The following is a 25,011-nucleotide window of genomic DNA, read 5'->3' as shown; positions in this document are numbered from 1 at the left end:
CTTCAAGGATAGTCCCTGCAAACGTGACCCATGAACACTTCCCTCTATGACATATAAAATGCATCTTGTCAGTGTGTGTAGTATGGCTGCAATAAAATCACCATGACTGGGAAATTTACCTGAAACTTGCTTGTCTGAATGCTTTCTAATTGCACATGAAAACAAAATTTCCTGTTCTAATAATCCACTCTTCTCTGTTTTCTAAACTTACAATCACATCACATGAACTACTTCAAAACAAGAGTTGTGCTCAATGTCTATGAGAACAGTGCAGGAGTTGCTTCCTACTTTTATTCATAGTACTTTATTTGTTTGATCATGATTTGGGGCCAGAAGTAACGGAAGTCTGAATATAGCATTTGATAATTAGCCAGAGCTAAGCCTTTCCTATGTGAGCACCAATAATCTTGTTTGTGCTGTCTTTACTAAAGATCACCCTGTTTCTAATTCTCTGTTTAATTGTATTCCAGATTCTGTTATCAAAATCCTTCAGCTTTCTTCAGTACTTTGCTGCCAGGTTTCTTGCAAGTCCTGACAGCCTAAGAGGTCCTGTACTTAAGATATAACACTTCCTAATCCCCAATGGTCCTTTAGAAATCATATTTTTAAAATCAAGCTTCTCTGTTTCCATGGCCACATGTGAATATAAGTTTTTAAAGATACTGCCTTTGGAGACTGGAGAGAATTAATGAAAATGTTCAACCTAAAGTATTTTGGTATTGCTATTTACCACTTCAATGTTATATTGGTTACTTTTATTCTTCACATATATTAATCTAGGTGTTGTCTGCTTCTATGTTCTTTGCATTGTTGGATTCAATCCTTAAGTAACCTGTGCCTAGGAGGAAAGAGGCAGCAGTTGTTATAGATGAGTGGGTCAAGAAAAGAAAAAGAGTCACAGGGTTAGCAAAGGAAAACTGCTATACCTCCTTCACAGAGAGTTCTATAGGATAGAGGACTAATAACTGCTATTATACAAACTTTATGAAACTTTGAGTTTCTTAATACAGTTACATGTTCTCATTGTGTCAGTCTGAAATCCCCTCTGTCATGATACAGTGGTTAAAAGATATTTATTTTTTTTTAATTGCACTTTATCACAGTTTATAGTACAATGAGTATGATTTCTCACTGGAATTGATAAGAATAATATATAGAATAAAATGCATTTGAAAAAAGAATAAATCAAAACAAAACCATAGTAAGCATAGCAGCATAAGCATTCTCAAAATAATTTCATAATTCTAAAAATGGAAAAAAATGTCTGTTATTCTTGATAGTTACCAGTTTAATTTATAACTGAAAAATAAAAGGGAAAAAGGAAATTTCATCATGTAAAAAGTGTGTATAGTCTTGGCTCTCATAGGAGCTAATGCAATTACGCATTTCTGAAAATTATGCAAATACTAAATAAGATTTCTTTTTACTCTGCCAGTAATAGATGAGCACACCAGGCAATACAATGTAAGCAAAGAAATGACAGTGTTATTAATGATGAACAATGTATTTTTGCTAATGTATCAGAACACCTCACAGACTTTAGAGTACTCCAGTTTTACTGGTGAAGCTCAGTAGTATATTTTCAAAGGCCACAACTGTTACTGCAACTCTCATTAAAAATAAGGTTAGATTTCTAACTGAAATCCCTTTAAAAATCAAATCTCAGATACCTGGGAAAGGTCATTCTCAAGGTCTGTCTTGGTGATGAAATAAAAGAAGTCCATCTTGAGATCACGACTGTGACTGTTTATAGCACGTTGTGCTTGTATTTCTGCATTCTGACTGTAAGTCCATTGTTTATGTTTTCTCCTCCTTCAGGTCTCGTGGAAACCACCTCTGATACAGAATGGTGAAATCCTTAACTACGAGATTCGCATGCCTGATCCACGAATTGTCATTGCTGGAAATACTTCATCAATGTTAAGTCATGTGGTGACTAATCTTATACCTTACACAAACTACTCAGTTACTCTAATAGCTTGTACTGGAGGTGATGGCTTTCTAGGAGGCTGCACTGAGAGTTTACCTACCAGCGTAACTACACCTTCAACAGTTCCTCAGGGCGTTAGTCCATTGTCTGTGACGCCAATCAGTGAGTCCTTTATCGCCTTATCTTGGCAACCACCGCTAAGGCCAAATGGTCCTCATCTGAGGTAAGCTTTTAGTTGCAGATGAGATGACAGTTTTCTTCTCCATACCTAAGTCTGATTTAGAAAATGCTGAGCAATGCAAACTTGATGATGTGATCTCAGTTTCTCCTGACCTTCTGAAGCTGTTTAGGGTTCAAAAGTACATGAGTAGACTTAACAGAAATTGGAGATAGAGCAGGGTGAACTTTGAATTATTTTGAATTTAAGAAGACAGGATTATTTAGAGTACCTGTGGCATCTGTGCTGTGGAACTTACTTTTCAGAACACGTTCAAGAATCCTCTGAGTTTTTCAGACTGGTGCTGTCTGAAGAGCCAGAAGGAACAAGCTCAGGATCTTTGCAAAGGCATAGCTGTTTTGGGCTGTAGGATCAGCCACTTTCTGGTGCTGAGCTCAAGCAGCACATTTCACTAGTGAAATGGCAAGAAAAGCATGAGATCTCTGTGAACATAAATGTTTAGCGCATACATATTCTCAATACTCTGCGTGGGCTAGTCCAGATAAAGCAAAAGTGACCATTTGGTAGTGTGATAAAAAAAAAAAAAAAAAAAAAAAAAAAAAAAAAAAAAGATTAAGAAGCTGTAAATGTGAGAGTTCATGAGAAAGTTAAAGAAGTTAACAGGTTAACAGAAGCTACAGGTTCTTAGTCAGAGCTGAAAATGGGAAAATGGGAACAGGAAGAAAGTATTTGGTACAGCAGGCTGGATTTCTCCACAGGTACTGGAATAAAGCATCTCTGAGAGTTGCATAGAACAATGGGATGGGGATCTTGGCTTGAGTCTATTGATTACTGAGTGTGTGTGTGTGTGTAAAAAAAAAACAAACAAAAAAATGGATTTGAGTGCATGAAGATTTAGAAAGATATGTTTATCTTTATACATTTATGCATAATTTTTAGAAGTCTAATCCTTCAACCAAGTGCTTTAAGGTATTGTGAAACATTGTGCATGGACTTACATCTCTGCAGGCCGTATGTGCTGGCTAGTAGCTCTCTTCTAAGTATATCAGTTGGTTCAATAATTATCTTGTAATTCTTGAATTCTTGTAATGCTGTTTCAGTTGCCTCTATTATACCTCTGTAGCTTGACTCTTCAGGCTTAATTAGGGCACAATACATCTGAATAAAGTGATTGTTCTAAAGAGGAAAAAAAAATGAAAGTTTTTGAAAAGCAGTCTCTGTTATTCTGGAGTTAACAACATGACCATTTTACCATAGATTACTCAAGTAATTCAGCACGACCTACATTTGCAGACTTCATTTCCTTCATGGTGTGCCATGCTGCCCTCAACAAGAAGAACCACGGAAGCAGCTGCTCTGTACAGCATGATAGAGCAAGAAGTCTGCTACTCTGCAAGCAGAGTAGCAGCAGCAGCTGCCAGTGGGGGTGATTTACACATGATCACCATTCAATGTTTAAAAAGATTTTGATGTTTTACATGGCTTGTCTATGAATTACATTAGAATATGCTAGGGCTATTCCTAATAATATTGTAATATTCTGTCTTTGGGTTCTTTTGACCACTGATGAACCACTTGTGAAGTTGTGTTTGGGGTGTAAAGTAACCTGAATATTTTGATGAAGTTGCAGTTCAATTATTTTTTATTTGATTTCTGAGGTTATGTTTCCAGCTGATACAATGATAATTTTGTATATCATCACTAAGGTCAGTGACACAGTGCTTGTTTGTACCTCTTGAGGGTTATTTCCCCAAATTAAGGGGGACAGTTAGCTGGAAGTCACATGTCCTAGTTTCCATGGAGCATAGAAAGGCTCAGCTCTCTTGTAGGAGAATTTCTCAGCTGATTTATCCTTTTGAAGCAAAAACTAACCACTGAATGCAGTACCTATTAAATACTTCAGTAATATGGGGTCTCAGATCCAGAATGATACTGCCCAATGTTTCTTCGTCAGACTGGAGATGATCTTGCTACTGTAACAAAGCTATATATGTCAGTATATTTGCAAGAGACATTGTCATTACGTATTCTGGAACAGTCTGTGCATATCAGGAGGCATGAGTCAAGTCTCTATAAGACACTGTGCCTGGGCCATTTGGACTTGATGTTGATAGCATTTCCACAAGGTAAAATCTGTGAATTATTAAATACCTTTATTCTTTCAAATAAAACTGCTCATTTTCCATTTTCAAAGTAGTTTAAGTAACTCAATGTTTTAAATAATGGAATACTAAAAAGAATGTTTATCTCAGAAAGTTTACAGCTGTGAAAACAAAATAATGTGTGGCTTTAAAAATTTTTTTTTTTTTTTTTTTTTTTTTTTTTTTTGTGTAATAACATTAGTTGAGATAATCCTGGTGTTCTGCTTGTCTTTTGTGTTAGATATGAGCTCCTGAGACGTAAAATCCAGCAACCACTTGCATCAAATCCCCCTGAAGATTTAAATCTGTGGCACAATATTTACTCAGGAACTCAGTGGTTTTATGAAGATAAGGGTCTTAGCAGGTGAGATTACAAAAACTATAAAAACAAATGCTGGCATTTTGTATAGTGTATGTTTAATAGTTCAAAGTATTTCTTATGTCTTTATGTAGTGAACATATTAATTATGTAATGAAATATTTTTGTCACCATCTTTGCTATTAATCATTCTAATATGCAGGGATTTACTATTACTCTGACATTCTTGACTGTCATGTATTGTATTGCTTTAAAAAGCAAATGAAAATGGAGGTCATCGAAATTTTAACACTGACATACTCATGTAACAAACCATTTACACATATGTGTACATACGCCCTAGATGTGTACATATGCCTAGATTTGGCAAAATCATAGCACAGGCAAAATGACTGAGAAGTCCTATTTGCAATACATTTGAAACTTGGTTTCAACACTGCTTTTGTTAGCAGTTAACTTAATGATTGCCTTAATATCTCCAAATGCAGGGAGAGTATTTAATGCACTTTCAGCAGATCTAATTTAAGGTCAGCTTTGTGTTAGCTTCATTATAGTTTAATGCAGAGTGTTAAGTGTAGGGAAATGGAGAGTGGTTTCTGTTTCTCAGGATGTTATGGACCTACTGTGGGGTACAGAGCAGGCCATTTGTTCTAGAATAGCCTTAGGTTCCCCATCTCAAAGTCAAAGCTACCACCTCTAAAACAAGTAAACACTCACATTAGGAATCTCTAATGGATCGTGCAACACAGGTTCTGTGTTGTTTTTCTGTGGGTAAAATCTTGGGTAAAACTTCGTGGAGGGTTTGAGAATGTGTGTGTTCTCTGCATTTGTGTGCTGGCATGCTTTATGAGAATTGCGTATCAATCACTGCCCCTCACATAGCTTCCAATTCTATAAGAGCTCCATGAGCATCCCTTGTGAGCATGACGTGAACCCACAGAATGAGACTTCTGAGTGTTGTAGAGGCTGAACCAAGCCAAGGACTATTGCCTCTGGCTTGTCACTGACAGTTTGCTGGAAGTCACTGCTCATTTTCGTCCACTGCAATAACTGATCATGGAACCATTCTTTAACACAATCCTGCAAAACTGTCCATTTCTTTCTTAAACCACATTTGAAATTCTACATGGAGTTTCATTTATTTTTAGTTTAGCTCTTCTCAGCAGTCTTCTCTAAGGCATGCAGCATTTATGCTAGCACTTCTGAGGGGGCAATAAGTTCCCACAGGGAACAGTAGCGAGTCCTTAGGCACAAGGACCTTTTAGGTTGCATGAGCTATGGCCACAAAAGTGTACCTAACATTTGGACACACCTGAATGCTTCTTTTGGAGAGGGTTCTGCAGCTGCAGCTGTGCTCCTGCAGTCAACAACTCAGGAGGAATTTGTGGCTGCAGAGAGAACGAAGCCTCATTTTTTACAAAAAGAAAACCTGTATATCAGCATCTACTTTATATGTTTGTGTTTGTGACATACTACAAGCATGTTTCAGAATAAGTGAATTTTTATTATATTCCAGCTTGAAGTCTCTTTTGATAGTGGTTGCTTCAAATGGCTTTTACATTGGTTTAGCCAAATGTCTTCTATTTTCATTGTTGGAAATGTGGATCCAAAAACGAATCTCAAATTCTCATCCTTAATTTGTAAGACTAGATCCTACTCCTTTTTGATTACACCTGCACTACAATGTCCAAGAAAATACATGTATTACATGTTCACAAAGGGTGTGTTCACAATTCATATTGTCAACTTTTTTTCTAGCATGGTTATTACAGTGGGAGCTAGTGAGCTCTAATTAGTTTCCTTTTTTCTCAGTAGAACAGGTAAAGCTTAGCTCTTTTGAAAGTCAGGCTGGGTGGCTGCATAAAGTAGGGTTCTGTAGGGAGAAAAAAAAAAGTAAAAGTAAACATGAAGTGAGTAACTTCTTTTTGTAGAGAAGTCTTTAAATGTTAAATATTTACAGCCTTTATTGTGTTTGTAGACAGTTATTCCAGTGATGCAGCTTCAGCAAAAATTTGTTATCACGTGTTCCTGTGATTGTGCAGTTTTTTATGAGGGTTCTTATGTATGAATGTTATGTATGAATGTATGAAAACAATTTTGAGATTATGAAATCTCCCTTAAAATACATTAATATATCGTTTGAGTTAGAGAAGAAATTATGGAGTGAGAGTCACTTAGTTTACTAAACATACTTGTAGTATTTCATAAATCTCTTTAAGTTGAATATCCACAGTTCTGAAGAAAATTACTTTATTAAATGGATTTGCATTATTAGATTATTTTATTTATTTATTTATTTTATCAGTGGGAGAGTCCTGGCTGTATATGGTGAATCACTTTTACAAATGAGACTCTGCAAGTTAAAATCAACGGGTTTCCCAAAAGAGGAAAAAAGCCTCATTTGATTAAATTCTGATCCAAATTTTGGCAGGTTGCCACCGCTGTAATTACATATTGAATTGAGCTATAATCTCTCAACACCTCAGAAGCTACAACTATGAGGAAGTGAAAGAACTTGCTTTATTTTTGTTACCGTGTTAATGGTCCTGAATTATTTCCTAAAAAGTAGGCAGCCCTTATAGTGCCTTCATTGGTGCAAGCCACACAGCTGCAGTTTTCTGGGGGGTTGAGTGGGAGGAGAAAGAGCAAAACTTCTGCACAAGCAGAAGTGTTCGAGCAAATTTTTTCTACGTCTGCATTTTTTTGTTCAATGTAATTATTTTTAAAATGTCTTAGGTACACAACATATGAGTACAAGCTCATAGTACACAACGAGGTAGGATATACATCAAGTGAAGAAGTGATAGCTACTACATTAGCAGGATTACCAGAGAAAGGAAGTATCGTCATTGCACGTGCTGTTAATCACACTGCTGTAGAAGTGGAATGGTCAAAACCAAGTAAGTGTGCTTAGTATTTATTTCAGTAACTAGATGTTAACCTGCCATCACTTACATTGGTCTGCCTTACTCTCAGAGGAAACACAGTCCCTGTCTTGATTTATAATGCAGCAAAGTGTCCTTGAAAGGAGAGGAAAGAAAGGGGAAAAAAGGGTGCCCATTTTGCTATTTCTCAGTCATGCTTGTATTTATTATATGGTATTTCTGTGGAATGAGAATAGTAAAAGTGAAGAAATACTTAATGCAGAGAAATCTATACAGTAGTACACAAAATCCTGTTGTCTTTGTGGTATATTTCATCTCTTTGTATGAAAATTTACATATATGTTCCTTCAGGATGAGAGGATCCTCTTTCTCTTTCTTTTTGCTCTGCTCCTTGAAATGAATTCAGCCAATTTCTTTAGCTGGTTTGCTAAGTACAGCAGTGGGGAATTTCTTCATGACTTACATGCAAATGCTTTTATAAGGACTGGGTGGTGAATTGCAACAAATGTAGTCTCTTTATTTTATAATTGCATGCGTGAAGTAAGCGTGCTTATAAAAACTGACAAATGTAATAGATCTGAAGCAGCTCACTGAAGTTTCATTACCTTAGTAATCTAAACCTCTGACCTTCTAGATGTAGGTAATGCAATCTGTTTTTATTTTCATTCATACTTTAGAAATTTCCTCCATATATGTTTATGAATACAAAGGTTAAATGCCAAGACAGAGCCATTCATCACTAGAAAACCTAAACATATTTAATTAGTTCGTATGCTACACTAATCATATTAACTATGTTGTATACTCATGTTTCCTTTTTTCGGTAATATTAATTTCAAAGTATTTTTTTCTCTTTTTTTCTTTTTTTCTTTTTTTTTTTTTTTTTTTTTTTTCCTGGAAGCTTGGGAGTCCATAATATAAGTTGCCTTGCTATCTTTATTTTTCTGGAAAATGTATTGGAGTTTTTTGGTCTTCTTTTTTTTTTTTTTTTTTTTAATCTGTACCACTTAAAATAAAAATAATACATCACTTCAGTAAAATTTTTTTGTTACAAAATTGTTTAATAAATCTGCAAATAAATCTGCTTTTGTCTTTTAACAGTGCTATTCTATTTCCTAGTTAGTTGAGTTCTGTTGAGTGGTACAGTGTATCATCTAAAACAATGTTTTAGTACTTGAAGATTTTATCACAATTATTCTTTTCATCTTGGTACCTACTGGAAAAGCAGTTGCATTTGATCAGACCTGAACTTAAACTATTTAACAAAGAATAGATAAAATAACAGATTAAAACTGAGTTACTGAAATGGAGAAGCAACTAGCTCTGACCAATGAGTGTCCTTCCATGTGTAGCCAGAAAATGGTACTGTTTTTTCTTCCCTTCACAGAAGAAGCTACTACTGGGTAAAAACACACTTTAGAAAGAAATATTAGTTTGTTGTTGTTGTTGTTTTTCCCCTGTGAATATACTGCTTCTGAGGGTATGACACATTTATATGTAGATACTATAATGATTGTTCTAAAATAACAGCATGTAGATATCCATTTTCACTGTGGCCAAAAGGCTTTCTGTATAAATTTGAACGGAATGTTCATTTCCCATGGTTAGACCAGTAAAACCAGAATACAGTACTTTGCAGGGCAGGAAGGAAAAAAAGAAAAAAAAAGTCAAGTTTCCCATCTTCAACTAGTGGTGTAGTGCAAGGTTTTACACTCTTCCTGGTATCCAGGTAAAAGACATCTGTTCACAGTGGTGACCTGCAGGATCTATGCACCACTGCTAGCAGTCTTCACCTCTGAGTTTACTTACAGATTCTACCATTGTCACTGGAGCATTATGAGAAAGAAGGCTTTCCCAGTGTTGCCTAGGATCATGGGCTGTTAGTGATACTTTGGAAAAGCATTCTGTACCTGTGGTTATTGGTGTGTGGGAGGTGGGAGGCCATTAAAAACAATTGATGGAATCTCTCTCTCTCTTTTTTTTTTTTCTTTTCTTTTTCTTTTTTTTTTTTTTTTTTTTTTTTTTACGGTAAGGGACTCTTCATCATAAATTGCTTTTCTCTTCAAGATAAATGCTGTGAATAAGAAACTGGCTGACTGAATATCTCTTAGTTGATGTCTCAATATTTTCCTTTCTCAGCACTACAAGACTTGCAAGGAGATGTCATGTATTACATCCTCTTCTTGAATTCTACTGCTGATAGAAGATCTCTGAGGATTCAGGCTAATGAAAACTATACAGTCATAGGTGACTTGCAGCCCAACACAGAGTATCAGATATTTTTCCAAGTTTTTAATGGAGCCCACAGCATCAACAGTGAAGTTGTGCGTGTGACTACCTCAGATGGAGGTTGGTTAGCAGTGAATGCAGCTTGGCTTAAACTCTGAGAATGAAATTGATTGATTTTTGTTAGGGTTGAGATCAGTCATCCTTCCATTATAAAATTTCCGGTATAAGAGGAAAAAGGGCTAAAACGCTAAAATGCTTAAGTGCTGGCTGTCATCATGTGGTAGATCAATAAAGGGTCCCACTGAGACTGAAGCAAAAGCTCTAATAGCAGATATTAACCTACTTTGTTCTCATCTTCTCCTGCATACTCCTGTCTGTGTACACTAAGTTTGGAACTGAGTTCATATCAATAAATGTTGGAATTTAAAAACAATTAATGTTCTTTTAAAAAGATTTGCTCTGTGAAGCGATGTGCTTTAGACATGACAGTCATATATAGGACCTTTCCTGAGTCACCAGAAACACTAGGTGTAAGTTTAACCCCTGAAAAAAATTATTTATGAGTCATTTCTGTGCCAGTTAGCAACTGCATGTGCGTTAAGGAGTGGGGGTGAAGAACAACAACAAAAAGAAGTAAATCTAAAATGTGTTCAGAATGGTCTTTCTAATCTTTTTGCTTTATAAAGTCTCATTATAAACATTATAATATCATTACCTCAGAAGCAAGTGTTCCAGGTCATTAGCAAAGCCCTTTAAGTGAGGCTTCCATTTCCTTTCTGATGCCAAAGGTCAGCACCTTTTGTTTATAAAATAGAATCGATTGTAAGGGCAATTTTTCAACTGGTAAAGATGGGTTCTTATGACAAAAATAGGTTTTTGCATTTGTTATTTCTGACATGCTTAGATAATTATGTAATTTAACGCTAAGGAAGGTTTGTTTCTTTTTTTTTTTCTTTTTTTTTTTTTTTTTTTAAATAAGTGTTAGACTTCATCATTACCTATAGTAATCAACATTCAAATCCATTTACATAATGACAATGTCACATATTGCTTCATCTTGCTTCAGCTATGAGGCTGATAACGTCACGATCCAATAGACATAAGGTATTTTGGTCTCAGGTTTTGCTTTAAAAGTAAAATGCTTTGTTTTTCTCTCTCTCTCCCTTTTTTTTTTTTCTTTCTTTTTTTTTTTTTTTTTTCTTTTAAGATTGGGATTGGGGGAGACATAAAAATAATGTTTATATGTTGGCAGTGCAGATGGGTGAATAATTTATCATCATATCTCACTGGCCACATACCACTGATGATTGACACTATGCTGGTGGTATAAAGCATTTTACCATCAGCTCTCATGGTTTCTAACTGAGAGTATAATAAGCCAATTTACAGAAGACTACAGACTGTGATAACTTCATCAGAGGAAAGCAGATAAGCAGTGAACCCTTTGCTAAACCTAAATACTAATCTGCATTTGGTTAAACAAGTGCTTTTGCAGAGACAGCTGGAGTTTATTCAGTTTCTTCCTTTATTTCTAGAGCCTGAGGGCATGTTCCCTCCAGAGGTTGTCATCATCAACAGTACAGCTGTACGTGTCATCTGGACATCGCCTTCAAACCCGAATGGTGTTGTCACAGAGTACTCTATCTATGTAAATAATAAGCAGTACAAGACTGGAATGAACGAGCCTGGGTCCTTTCTTTTAGCAGATTTATCTCCATTCACTGTATACAATATACAGGTTAGAATATTTTTTTCTGTGTTGTGTAACATTCTTTGATTTTACATAATATTTATGTACTTCCAAGGTGAATATTGTTATATGAATTTCTTTACATACATGGCAAATATTTGCATTGTTGTTTGTGTGTGTGTATACATACAAGGCATAAATTTATTTTCAGGGTATTTTAGGTCTGCGTACTGTTTTCATAACACAGACTTCCATTATTTTTTTCTCAAACCATCAAAACTCCATTTACTTTCCCTTAAATGCTCTGTGCTACAACATTAGCAAAGCCCTAACATACATTACAAAGAAGCAAAGATTCTACTCCTACTCATTAAAAGAAAATTGCAATTGTTTTAGAAACATCAGGCATGCATAATATATCAGCACGAAGAAATAATGATATTGCATTTGTCATCCTTTTATCATTTTTTTTTCTCCTCATCGTTCTGAGGAAAAAGCAGAGCTGTTGAAATCATAGCAGTACTTCTTATGCTGTTAATAAGTACAACAATTTTTTCTTTGCTTTTTCCTTTCTCTATCTTTATCTTTGCCTCTATAGACAGATATCTAATAAAAGACGAAACATTATATGCAGTATAAAAAAAATGGTATCTTTCTATCCTTAAGTTCAATTAATGTGCTCAAGAAATGCAGTTTGACATTTAATTGTAACTATTCTTGTCTATTTTGTTCAGGATGGGTTTGCATTATATTTTAGAAGGTTTTAGTAGTAAATATGTGAACTCTGCTCTGAAAAATTTGCATCCAGTTACTACATGCCATAAATAAACATCACAGGAAGGCATACCATAACAGATTTCTATGTTCAAACCCCTCTGAAACAGCAAACCTCCATCCATGAATACACATATGACTTTCTGAATGCTGCTTGGAAACACATTTGTCTTTTCTCAATAACAATGCAAATTCAGAGTACTGCCTCACTTATAGATCCTCTATATTAATTTACCATGGCCACCTTCTGTTGCTTGAGATGTTAATTATTCTTCTCTTTCACTTTCTTAGTCTTTATACATTTGCATCAATGCGATAGGTAAAAATCAAAGCTTTTTTTTTTTTTTTGGTTCTTTTTCTTCTTGTCCTGAAAGCAATATTATCTTGGATGCATGTACATCTCAATGGTAATCTTCCTTCATTACCTTTCTTTTCTTTTGTGCTCTTTTATTTTGAATAAACCCTGCATCACCAATAGAGAAACAATGTTACTATCATTCACTTGTTATTTGACTTTGCCTTCATTTAGTTTAATCCCAAGAACTGGAAGGAATAAGTTTTTATTTCTATGGGATTTTTAATAATGAAGTGTATGTTTTTGATTTGTATTTTTACCTTTATCCTAATTTTCCAGCATAGACATGAAGGAATAGAAGATTTTAAGGAAAAATATCCTTGTTTTTATTTCAGAATGTGTGGTACATGTAGGAAACCGAAGTGAATTACTCATGAACCAAAATCAAAGCAGAGTGGCTTATTGTATTTCCTATCTTGTTACACTTGGACATTTTTTTCAGTGTTATGTATACGATTCGGCTTACAAAATACAAACAAATTCACTTACACACTGTTGATGATAATTTAATAGAGAATAGTGGTAGGTATCAGATGGCTGTGTGTACTCTTTTTTTTTGAAAATAGAGTGGGAAAATGTGATACGGCACGGTATATCTCTGATAGATATACTTATCTCAAAGTTTTGGTATTTTCCTAGCTGTACGTAATCTGTTAAGTAGAAAAGAAGACAAATCTTGGTGAAAAGAGAAATCTAAGCAAGTAGCAGAGTTGAATAATTTCTGCATCTTAGTATTTGAAATTCACGTTCTTCTTCATCAGATTGAAGCCTGCACGGTGTATGCCTGTGTGAAAAGCAACGGGACCCAGATTACAACTGTAGAAGATGAGCCGAAGCAGCTGGCAGCACCCATTATTCACGTAATTGGCTCCAGGTACTATGCTAAAGGTAGCTGGCATATATCAGATCAATTTGTGGCTGGAATGGGGACCAGAAAGGGGACCAATCTCGCATTGAATATGGTGCATTAAAGAATTCAGTGTACAGCTTGTAAAGGTTTTTCATGGTCATTATATTTGATCTTGGAGTTTTTGGCCAAATGAGCAACTAAAGAAATCTCACCTTTGTTTGATTGTATAGAGTCATTCAGGTATCACTGTGCTGGGATAATAAATAAGGCATAAATGGAAGTAGTTAAAAGAAGTTTAGAGGATGAAAATTATCACATTTTGCTGTCAGTTAAGAAGAGGGAGATTAATGTTCAGGGAGCAATGTGATGCTGATAATGGAAACAGAGTAATTGTGGGTAAAAAAAAAAAGTCACCCACCACAACAGTAAGAATTAGTAAGCTATCTTAAAAGGCATACACATCTCTGTCTCCTTGAAACACTGTTTGCAACCTGCACATCCATGAAATCCACAGGCATGGACAAACTTCTTAATTGTAAAAGGAGTAACAGCTTTGCAGTATTTAGAAGCTGCCAAATAACATATACAGTGATTCGTTAGGAGTTAATATCTTCCAAAGACAGGCTAAAGCATGCTAACACATTTTTTTCAGAATTACACCAACAATAAAACAGTTAGCCTCCTGTGTGTATGTTATTGTTCATATGATTTTATTACATTTGTGGTGGTGTATGCTCATTAGCAGTGTTTCTTTTGTAGAAAAAAAAAGAAAAAATCTTTTTTGTAAATAACAAAAATCTAACAACCGAGCCTTCCGAAATGGCCAGCAGGATGGATTTGCTCCTCCAGTCTCTTAGAGACTTCTGTTTGCTGTTTATCATTTCTACGTTTTTCTTGAATTCAGCATTTGTCTCTGCATAAGGGTGAAATTAAGCTTGCTATTTTTCTCTCACACATACAGATATAGTCAAAGCTTGTTTGATGATAAGAACTCAATTCAGGATCTCATCTTTTGCCCTTGGCTTTAACTTATGTGTGCCTTTGTCTGTATTGTCTGTACTGCAAACACTTATGCATGTTTCTGCTATTATATATAGACTAAATATGTCATAACACATGAATGAAAAAGGATCAAAAATGCCTTCCTACTTTATAATCTGCTCAGCCAGAAGCAGACTCTGTTTCTACACTGCCTTTTCCTACATGTCATATTATCATCAGCTGTTCTTATATCCCAAAAGAATACTAACTACTGATCGATTGCCCGGACATGTCTGGCCATGGCCTACACGTGCCCCGGGTAGTTCATTTATTTGCCACAGTGGATTTGCTAGAGTGGAATTTAATCAATAGCTAATTCATTAATTCTGGTCCTCGAGTATGTAGGGATTGTGTAGTATAAAAATGACTGGCTGGCTTCAGCTTTGATTGAAATATGACAAACACTACAGCTGACAGCTTCAGCAGGTGCTGGGCTGAATATGAATTTTGCTTATTTATCCTCCATAAAAGAAAAAGCTTGGTAAAAAAAAAAAAAAAAAAAAAAAAAAAAAAAAAAACAGTTTGTGTAGACAAGCGGACATTTTAATACATATCTGTCACCAGACAGAAAAAAAAAGGCATTTATACAGTATAGGCTCATGGGATAGTCAAGATACAATACAGATCATGCAGTTTATTGTCTTTAATTGGAATCAGTGGTTTTTCCTCTTCTGAATCAGTTTAGGGGGCTGTATTATTGATGAGAATGCTGTAGGATAATGTCTTTCTAGCATTCACAAATAATTGTTTTAAAATTTGCCTCAAGGTGCTGCATGACATAAATTATAATTTCACCCACCAACTTCTTAGAAGTCTTTCTGATAGCAGCTCCATCCAGACTGTTCTAATGAAGGTTATACCACTGGAGCCATTATAAATACCTTACTTTTCCACCCCTTACAGTTAATAACTCAGCTTCAGGCTGAAACTTGGCACAAAAGGTCACAGTCCTAGAACGATTATTTTATAATGCCAAACTTCAAATAGAAAACAGTATGGGACCCAATATGGAAGTCTTAAGTCAGGTTCTGTTTTTTTTATGTTTCTTGTCTTGTTTGTTTTTTTGGATGGGAGGGTGTGTCAGGGTGTGTGTGTGTGTGCACTGGTGAATTCTTTGCTTTGGTGTTCAGTACTGTGGAGCTTAGGAAGGTTTTTGTATGAGATGCTGTGCATGGGTGAATGAAGCGGAGGAACTATCTCAAATTAGTATGTTAGTAGAAAGGATTTAGAACAAATGGGCAAAACAGTAATAAACTGTTGTGATGATGGTATTGGATCAGGAGTTCTGAAGGAGCTCATATACAAAAGTGTCAAACTACTATGCTATGCAAAATGTCTTTTAATTTGGTATTGGTACTGCAGGAATGGAAGACGACAGTGTAATGCAGATTTCTCCAAAGGGATTTGGGGAACTAAAAACCAGTAAGTTTCCATACTGGGAAAATAACTGGAATGTGCAGATTAAAAAAAAAAAAAAAGGAATTCATAACTATGTGAATAAACGTGAAATGCTGGGAAAGATTGTTGTGGAGTCACATCCAGCCAACCAGTGACAAGCTGATCAGATATATCCAGAGTTAACTGGATATAAAAGATGACCTGATTAGGCTGTGCTTTCTATGAGCACCATACATGGTACAGCTGGTTGCATGCTGAAGGTCCTATCATGTCCCTGTAAATCTGCACCTGTTTCTTCAGACAGTAGCTATGAAAAAGCTGAGATACTCATTCACATCTGCAATCCCATGAAAACCTTGCTACTTTATTTAACTGGGCCATGGGTTATTTTTACTCTGTTGCTTTCAAAACCACCTCAATTTGTAGTGAACATCAGAAGGTATACGTGTAACTGAAACATTCATAAAATTGTGAAGGAGTCTGCTTATCTGTGAGTACATAGAGTTGTGGCTTTATTGAAAGGTCATGCAGGGTTTTACCCTTTTGATGGCACTATGCAGTGAACTTCTATGCCACATGATTTACTCGGGCAGCTGTAGCTTTACATGATAACTAGCTATGTCCACACCAAATGTGTATCTATACATTGAATAATAATAAAGTGACTGCTTATTAATGAAGAAAAAACGTGTTGAATTCTGCAGAAAAGGGAAAATAATTCAAATTCAATAGTTCAAATAGTTGCATCAATTCTCTGGACTACTTTGAAATTATTTTAGGGGGTAATATGGCTTGCAAAACTGCAAAAACTGGCACAGTACTTTGAAAATATACTTTTGGGGGTCTGAATGACACCTGCAGAAAGCAAATTATTCTAAGAAATAAGTAGAAGTGCTTTCTTTACTCCTGTGATCTATACTGTGCAAAGACCAGGAGAGAGTTACAATAGCATTTATAAAGGTTGAAATACTACCCTTCTTTTCCTTTTCTTTTTATCTATTTTTTTTCTGATTTTTAATTTTATATATATATATATATATATATATTTTACAATATAGTATCCTGTTTTTATGTTTTTAGGTTAAATCCTGTAACATTATTTAAATGTAGATATTTGATGTTGTTGAGCACATGTGTGTGTTCATGTCCATGTGTTAGAATATATAGTGAATACAAACTAGGCATGTATGGAATATGGAATTAAATCTATGATTCAAATGAAGACCTTGGAATAATAATGCTGCCTCTGCAAGTCACCTCTGAAGTTGTTCCTTCATAGGAGACATTAACTCCTATTCTCAAAGGCTTTTTGCTGTGTATTCCTCTGTTTATATCTCAAGGAAGTGAAATAATAGTTCAGTTATTTTTATTCTCTTAAGAAGTCAAAGTTTATCTCAGCAACTACTGTTTCACTGTAATGTTTTTCACTTTAAATTAATGTTAATTTATGATGTCACTGGCATTCTGACAGTGGCTGTGTAAGTGGGACATGGAGATCAAGAAGAGGTATTTGGAGTCTGAGTGTATGCTATATAGTGTTGTAAGTCCTCCTATTGATCTACGTGTAGCACTGGGATCTCCTCCTCTCTAGCCGAAGAAGAAAGTCATAGTAAGAAATTAACATTGTATGCAACATTCCAGAGTGATTATGCATGAAATTAAGTTTTCCATGTAAAATGTGTACATGACAAAAGAGCAAATTTCTGTTTCAAATGTCCCTTTTGAGACATATGTTGTAATTTTAAGTGAGATTTTGAAGCCAACACCTGCACATTTTCTAGTAGTGACAAGCATACTAAAGTTTAACACAGTTTTTCCCTTAAGATACTTTCTTCCTTAAATTGATGATGACCTAATATCAAACTTGAAATCAAGAACAGGATTCTTACGGACAGTATTTTGTGGACAGCTGCAGTCACGCTTTTGCACCAAGTCAGAATTATGTTAAACACTTGCATTTTTTACTTCTAATTTTGTCAATGAAAATATTTAAGTATACTGTTTAATGATGTTGTTATTAATTCTTATTTTTTATTAATTACATGTTGAAGAATAAATTTCAAAGGAAGATGTGTTTTTTGCATTATAATTTTAAAAGCAGGGAAAAGGCAAGATAAATGCAAATCTGTTCTAAATGGTGACTGAATGTGAGCAAGCTGCACTGGCTACAGCTTGCAGTGTGGGGTTGGTCCTCTGTCCCCCAGGTGCCTGTTCTCCACCAGGATCCTGTTTGAGGATGGAATGGTCCCTCCAGCCTTGTCAATAGACCTTAACTACAGCACCAAGAAAGCATGCTGAATCCTTTCAACTACCACTGAACTCCAATGGTTGAAATGCTAGAAGAAAAGTTCATTATACAAAAGTTTTCAGAAGCATGAATGTGATTTCTTTTAAACAGAAAGACTTTGATTACAATTTTTAAGGGCTTTGATTATATGTGTGATTCATTTTCTCAGGGTTTTATCAAATATTGATACTTTTTTCAAACTTTACACCTTTTGGTTATTAAAGAACCTGTGAAATTCACCATCGAGAGGGATATTTTGGATACTTGAAATACTTTACTCCATGTGAACTCATATAATGTGGAACAACTATATGCTAATCATTTAATGTATTTATCTGCAGAAACATAAATACTTTAAATAATTTAACAGCTGTTAATTTTCTGCTTATTGTAGATCTCTTCAAATCAACTGGGTATCGCCGGGACAGCCAAATGGCATTATCCTAGGATACGATCTCTTACGTACAGCATTGAAGAGGTGTGCCCCAGCAGCAGGGAGCAGCAAAAGTAATAGAATGTGCATCCCTCTAGAATGTAGGAAGCATGAAAATATCTGTGGAGAAGAGTGTTATCATCCAGATCTGAAGGTACATGTTTATTTATAAGTTAGTAATATAAGGAAGAATTGTTCTTCTAGAAATTAGTGTGTAAACCAAACCTCGTTAGTTGTCAGAGGAAAGGATGTGAAGATTTTGCTTCTTTCAATATTTTAAGTATGAGGCTCTGATATGTCTTGAAATATTTTTAAATTATATGAGGATATTTGAGCTTAATATGGGGACAGCTGTGCAAAAATCTCTAGCAACATTTTGTCAGACAGCTGCTGACAAGTGAGACTGTTAACTTATTCCTCCTTTCAGAAGAAATGAACTGTTTAGTATTTATTGTCTTAGATTAACACTTCAGTTTGAAGCAACAGTACAATTTCGAAGCAAATTCCCTGCTTGTTTCCATTTACTGCACATTGGTTAAGTTTCAAGGTGGTTTTTAATATGTACAAACTAAATCCCCTGCAGAGGAAGCTAAGCCAGAATACGTGCTTCAGAAAACTCTCAAATGTACTCCAGATCTGGATGGGGACATCAGGTTTCCAACCAGTCTGTGGACCACCTTACATCACAAACATGCATCCAGTTTCTTCCCTTCGGAAAGCTTTGATTCATATTTATTGTACAGGTGTTCATCCCAAGGAATGAGGCTCTATCTGATCCCAAGTAAATCTCACAAATCATATGTAAATGTGAGAATCTCAGTACCAAATTATTAGATCTACTGATCCAATCCCATTGTGCTAAATTACAGGGTGGGCATATACATACATAGAGCTTTGTATGTATTTTTGCCTCCCACTAGGAACAATAAGTTTTGCTCAGCTTCATGCCATACAGTTTACACTGTAAACTGTAAACTGCAAAAGGAGATTCTTTGTCTGCTCTAATATTCACGTACCTGTGGAGCACGTGGTAGTACTTTCTATGGTTCCTTTGGCAAAAAGTGGTCACACTGGATCACATAAAGACCATAGAAAAGTTTCCACGCATATGCAGAATTTCAAAAACACTAGTAAAACTAAAAAGCTTCTCTCTGTGTGAGGAATTATTCCTCAAACCCTGCATGGCAAATAATGGTCATTAAAATGATTTTTTTTTCTCCTCAAATTTTTCCATGGCTGAATGACTAAATTCTCCTGTACAGAAAATCTATTTAGATTCAGCTACAAGTGGGTGGTTGTTACATGACAATGATGAGCAGCCCTGAATGAGATCCATTGTGATTTGTCAGATGTATTTTTAAATTATGGCTATTTTCAGGTTAATCTTCATATTAGTTCCTGTTTAGGAGTAGGATCAATAGTGTAGCAAGAGTCTGTAATGGTTTTTATTGACAAATGAGGTAGAAAACTCTTAGTTTGAAAGTAAGATTTAATGTAATGAAATAGTGTCCCTATTTGTCAAAAGCATCATCACATGCTCTGTGACTAAGGCAAACGATATGTATTCACACGACTCCCTGTCAGACAAGACAGTAATTAAGGAAGTGAGTTATTTGAGGGGTTCAAGTCAAAATATAAATTATTCTAGCCAATACAGCCTTAGCTTTGGAGTTCCCTTGAAAGCTATACTGTGCTATATGTATGTGTTTTTGAAACCTTTCAAGTGAATTACAGGGAGTCTTTTGTTCTAAAACGTAAATTTAATTATTTCATGTTTTTTTTTTTTAGCTTGGTAGACTTTTTAATAGACCTTTTGGCATGTGAATGAGTTTGTATTAGATTAATTTTAGAAGATTTTTTTTCTCCTTTTTTACTTTTTCAATCTTTGTGCAAACTTATGGTAACTTTCAGCTTTGGAGAGAGTCTGCTTATTTTTATGGTTTCCTGACTTTTTTTTTTTTTTTTTTTTATAATAGATTGAATATCATTTTGCTATAATGGCCTTTGTATTCTCTAAACACATCACCAGCTTTAGTAATTTCTGACTCTTAATTGTGCTATGATGTAATGGAGTACCACTATACTCATACAACAACAAGGAAGTACAAAAAGATATCCATCTGTTTGTTATTTACACCTATTAGTCAGAGACAGGGGCTAGTAGTGGGTGCTACTTGGTTAGGTAGCAGTCTTGAAGGTCCACAGGAAACTGAAGCACATACATACATAATATGACATACATAATATGACATGGCAGTCATTTTCATGGGTGATGATTAAAATTCCCCTCCTGACGCTTTGTCTGGTTTGTTCTGTGTGTACCCACCAGTAATCTAAAACATCTGTAACAGATTTTTACAGAGCTTCTGACATATCCCTGTTCCTTTTACACTAGTCTGGGACAGGGACAACATTCACTCTACGCCAGCTGTAATGCTCAAGTATTTATGCTAGTATATATGGTCATTAGATTCAACAGTCTACTGGAGTAGTGAAGAAAAGCAACACTGACTGGGGTAAAGTTGTTTTGAAAAGAAAGCCCCTTACCACAATATCAGCTGCTATTTGTCATCCATTAATGATATACCAAATGTGGAGATGTCACTTAGAGTTAAAGTAACGTTTATATCAAGAGCAATAAGCAGATACCTTTTGTTTGGCACATGAAAAAAAAATAAAATCTGAAATACAAAGATCTCAGTCCCCAGTCCTATTGCAAATGTACAAAATTCTTGACACAATGAATTGCACATTCAAGTTTGCTTGCAGGGGTGCAAAAATTTTGTAGGTAGAATGAAGCCATCTCAGCATAGTCTATGAAAATTAACAATCAAGTGTATTAAGAGCTGATCAGCATGGGACATATTTAAGAATACAATACTGCATCTCTCTGGATAAGAGGGTGCTTTGCTAGTGTTTCATCATTTTGTTCTTTACTTTTTTGTGTTCAGCCAAAGAGGCTGAAGTCCTGCATTTTCCTCTTGAGCAGAAGTGACACCATCTTTCTAATCCACTAGTATAGCTCAGGTCTGACTTGTAATGATGACAGTCCCCACTAGGGATGATAATACCACTGCAAACCTATATTATGCTTCCCTCTGGGAGGTGCCAACAAGTTGTGCTCCCTTTAATTGTTATGGTGCATTTTGTTATTGGGACATATCCTCTTGGAAACCGCTGGATTTGAAGCTACCAAATTCTCCCACCAATACTTCTCCTTCTCTCCTACTAAATGGAGAACTCTGTCCTGTTCCTGAGAGTTGATAGTCCATTAAGACAGAATAACTTCTCTTGCCTTTATAGTACTCTATGAGGCATTATAATTACTGTTGGGAAAACAAACAAACAAATGGAAATGCTTGCTATTTGTTTACCCTGTTGTTCATTTACATATGTAAACATCTTTCCCTGTAGATATTGTTTTATACATACCAAATTGGATGGTAGACCAGTCAGTGAAAGCACGTAAGATGTATGTACATAGTTCCATTAGACAAATCACTAGTGAAGTTCTCATAAAGGAGATTGACATTTTCTTCAATTTGTTTATTGCATCTTGTTGTATTGCATTTATATGGCCAGGTTTTGGTAGCAGGGGGCCTCTGGGGTGGCCTTTGGAGCAGAGCCCAGAAGATGCCCCGTGTCAAATCAGAGCCAACTCCAGCCGGCCCCAAAACGGAGCCACTTCTGTCCAAAGCTGAGCCAATGAGCAACACTGGTTGGACCTATGTGAGAGCAGATCTAAGAAAGGGAAAAAAGTGCTGTGCCACAGCAGCTGGGAGAGGAAAGGAGTGAGAACCAACCTTGCAGTCCCCAAGTGCAATGCAGCAGGGTAGGAGGTGCTCCAGGCAGGGAATAGCAGTTCCCCTGTGGCCTATGGAGAGGCCCCTGGTGGAACAGGCTGTCCCCCTGCAGCCCATGGGTCCCACATGGAGCAGATCTCCATGCTACAGCCTGTGGGGGAGCCCCTGGTGGAGCAGGTGGAGGTAGCCTGGAGGAGGCTGCAGCCCATGGAGAGCCCCCGCAGGAGCAGCCCCCAGGCCGGAGCTGCAGCCCGTGGAGAGGAGCCCACGCAGGAGCAGGGGATCTGGGGGGAGCTGCCGCCCACCCGTGGGGGACCCATGCTGGAGCAGTTTGCTCCTGGGGGATGGACCCCGTGGTACGGAGCTGTGTGGGAGCAGCGCTTCAAGAGCTGCTGCCTGCGGGCAGCCCTCTCAGGCTCAGTTCAGGAAGGATGGCATCCCATGGGAGGGACCCCACGTGGAGCCGGGGCAGAGAGTGACCATGAAGGAGCAGCGGAGACAGAGTCAGGGATTGACTGCAGCCCCCATTCCCTGTTCCCCTGCACCACTCATGGGGAGGACATAGAAGATGGTGGATGGGGGTAAGGTGTTTTTAGTTTGCTTTTAGTTTCTTACTGTTCTAGTCTGTTAATAATAGGCAGTAAATGGTATTAATCTCCGTATGTGAATCTGTTTTGCCCATGATGATAATTGTTGAGTGATCTCCCTGTCCTTATCTTAAGCCTTGAGTCCTTTCCGCTGTATTTTCTCCTCCGTTCCCTTTGAGAAAGGGGAGTGAGACAATGGTTGTGGTGGACCTCAGCTGTGTAGCAGGGTAAAAACACCTCAGTTGTGTAGAAGACACAATAGGTCTAATTGCCCCTTTACGATTTCCTTGAATCCAGGAGTATGAAGTGAAAGGAAAACTAGGCCTTTCATTTAAAAAAAAAAAAAAAAAAAAAAAAAAAAAAAAAAGATCATTTGAAGGTGTGTCTTGGGTTGTTTATTAATATTTCATATGGATTCATGGATGGCATTTGGCAGCATCAACTTGCTATTATAAGGCACTGCAGAAAAGGAGGAATTTGTTATTGTTTTTTTTTTATCTACATAAGAGATCACCAAAAATATAACCCTTCCCCCCCCCCCCCTTTAAAAAACAGTATTCAGTAATTCACTCCCCGCTCCAAAAAAATAAAAATAAAATCAGGAATAGAACTATAGGAATAAAAGAGCGTGCTTTCACTGTGCAGCAGAGAGGGGTGCAGAGACTCTACAGGAAACATTGGCTAAATTTGGTCCAGCTAAGTAACACAGTTATGTCAGAAAAGCAGTGCTAATTAGCTGGGCAAAGTGTTGTACTAACGTGTGTGCTCTAGTTAGGATCCAAGTTAGTATCTGTGCAAAACATTGCTCTGTGTAAATAAACCAACTTGCTCAGAGCTATCTTGGGAATCTCTGAAAGAGCAAGTGACCTTTTCACTACAAGGGACATGTGTACATGCACATTCATGGGCTCCTATGGACTTGATATTAAGCCTAATGAAGATGAGAAAAGATTTCTATTACCCTAAATAAACTTTGCATCAGATCTGTACTTCTTGTTTGTAGTTGCTATCCATTGTTCTGCTTCAATGTTACATATCTTAATTATTATAATAATATCTAATAAAATGCCGTGGGCAGTATCCTTACCCTCGTGTTTGTAATCAGACTTGAATGGATTTACACTTTCTGAGTGCAGAAATAATTTTAAAAGGTTTTTCTGTGTAATATTTCAGAAAAGCTGAGAATACAGTCTTTTGTCTACTGCCAGGAGGGACCCTATGTCTTATTGCTGCCTTTTGCAGTAACAGGCCTATGCTACTTGAGCATTCCCAAGCTGCCAAAATTGTCAGTCTTTTCCTTTCTCTTTTCAGTAGGGTATGATCCTTAACTCTATTCATATTTGACATCTAAAAACAAAACATCAACTTACAGAGCACATAGCACATGATCTGTAGAGATGTACGTCCATTAACAAAAGAATGTACTCCAGCTTCACCCATCAGAGAGAATAATGTGAGTACGGTGGTGAAGGCATTCCTTTCTTGTCCATGTAGCTGCCAAACTGTCCTTCTGTTGTTACTGGCATCCTGATGTGAGCACTGAAAATAATGAGACAGGTACAGTAAAAATGCAATTAAAATAGTGACGTAAAAGCTAATTATTTTCATACACAGTGGATCCTTGGTGTGAACATCAACAGTTAAAAGGGTCCTGACTGAAGATGTTAATAAGCTTTGGTACTTTTTGTAGTAGCAACAAGCTATACAAATCTGCAGTTAATGAATTAATCAAATATAACTATGAACTACAGGCTTATCCATTCACTCATCATAATTAACACATGTCATTTGTTAAAAACTTTTATCTTTAAGGACAGGAGAAGCAAAACAGTGGCTAGATAGCTATCTGAACAAACATGATTTCAGGAGCGAAAATGAACACATCAAAACACTGGAGAAGGATCGTCAATATTTGTGTAAAAATTATTAATGCTAGTAATTTTTTGAAAAGTCTTTTCATGTTCTTTCAGACTTAGAGAACCTTTAAAAGGATAACACTTCATATATAGTGTGCGTGGTAACACACCTGAAAGGCATCAAATGAAACTCATCTTAGTAAGATAATATTTAATGATTTGTAACAGAATAACAGTGGGTTTTTTTGATGTACC

The 25,011-nt window shown here is 36.3% G+C and overlaps 1 protein-coding gene across 1 annotated transcript in view; it reads left to right on the top strand.

Annotated features, from left to right (window-relative positions):
* The window catches only part of USH2A (usherin), a 417,498-nt gene that overhangs the window by 300,298 nt on the left and 92,189 nt on the right, over positions 1–25,011 (top strand). The window contains exons 42-48 of the mRNA XM_084512774.1: positions 1,819–2,153; positions 4,491–4,613; positions 7,305–7,468; positions 9,593–9,802; positions 11,218–11,420; positions 13,263–13,375; positions 18,472–18,664. Coding sequence (XP_084368900.1) covers positions 1,819–2,153; positions 4,491–4,613; positions 7,305–7,468; positions 9,593–9,802; positions 11,218–11,420; positions 13,263–13,375; positions 18,472–18,664 — 1,341 coding nt within the window. The remainder of the gene's footprint in view (positions 1–1,818; positions 2,154–4,490; positions 4,614–7,304; positions 7,469–9,592; positions 9,803–11,217; positions 11,421–13,262; positions 13,376–18,471; positions 18,665–25,011) is intronic.

The sequence above is a fragment of the Aythya ferina genome (genome assembly GCF_964211825.1).
Source record: "Aythya ferina genome assembly, chromosome: 3".
NCBI lineage: Eukaryota > Metazoa > Chordata > Aves > Anseriformes > Anatidae > Aythya > Aythya ferina.
This window is presented reverse-complemented; position numbering and strand designations above follow the sequence as displayed.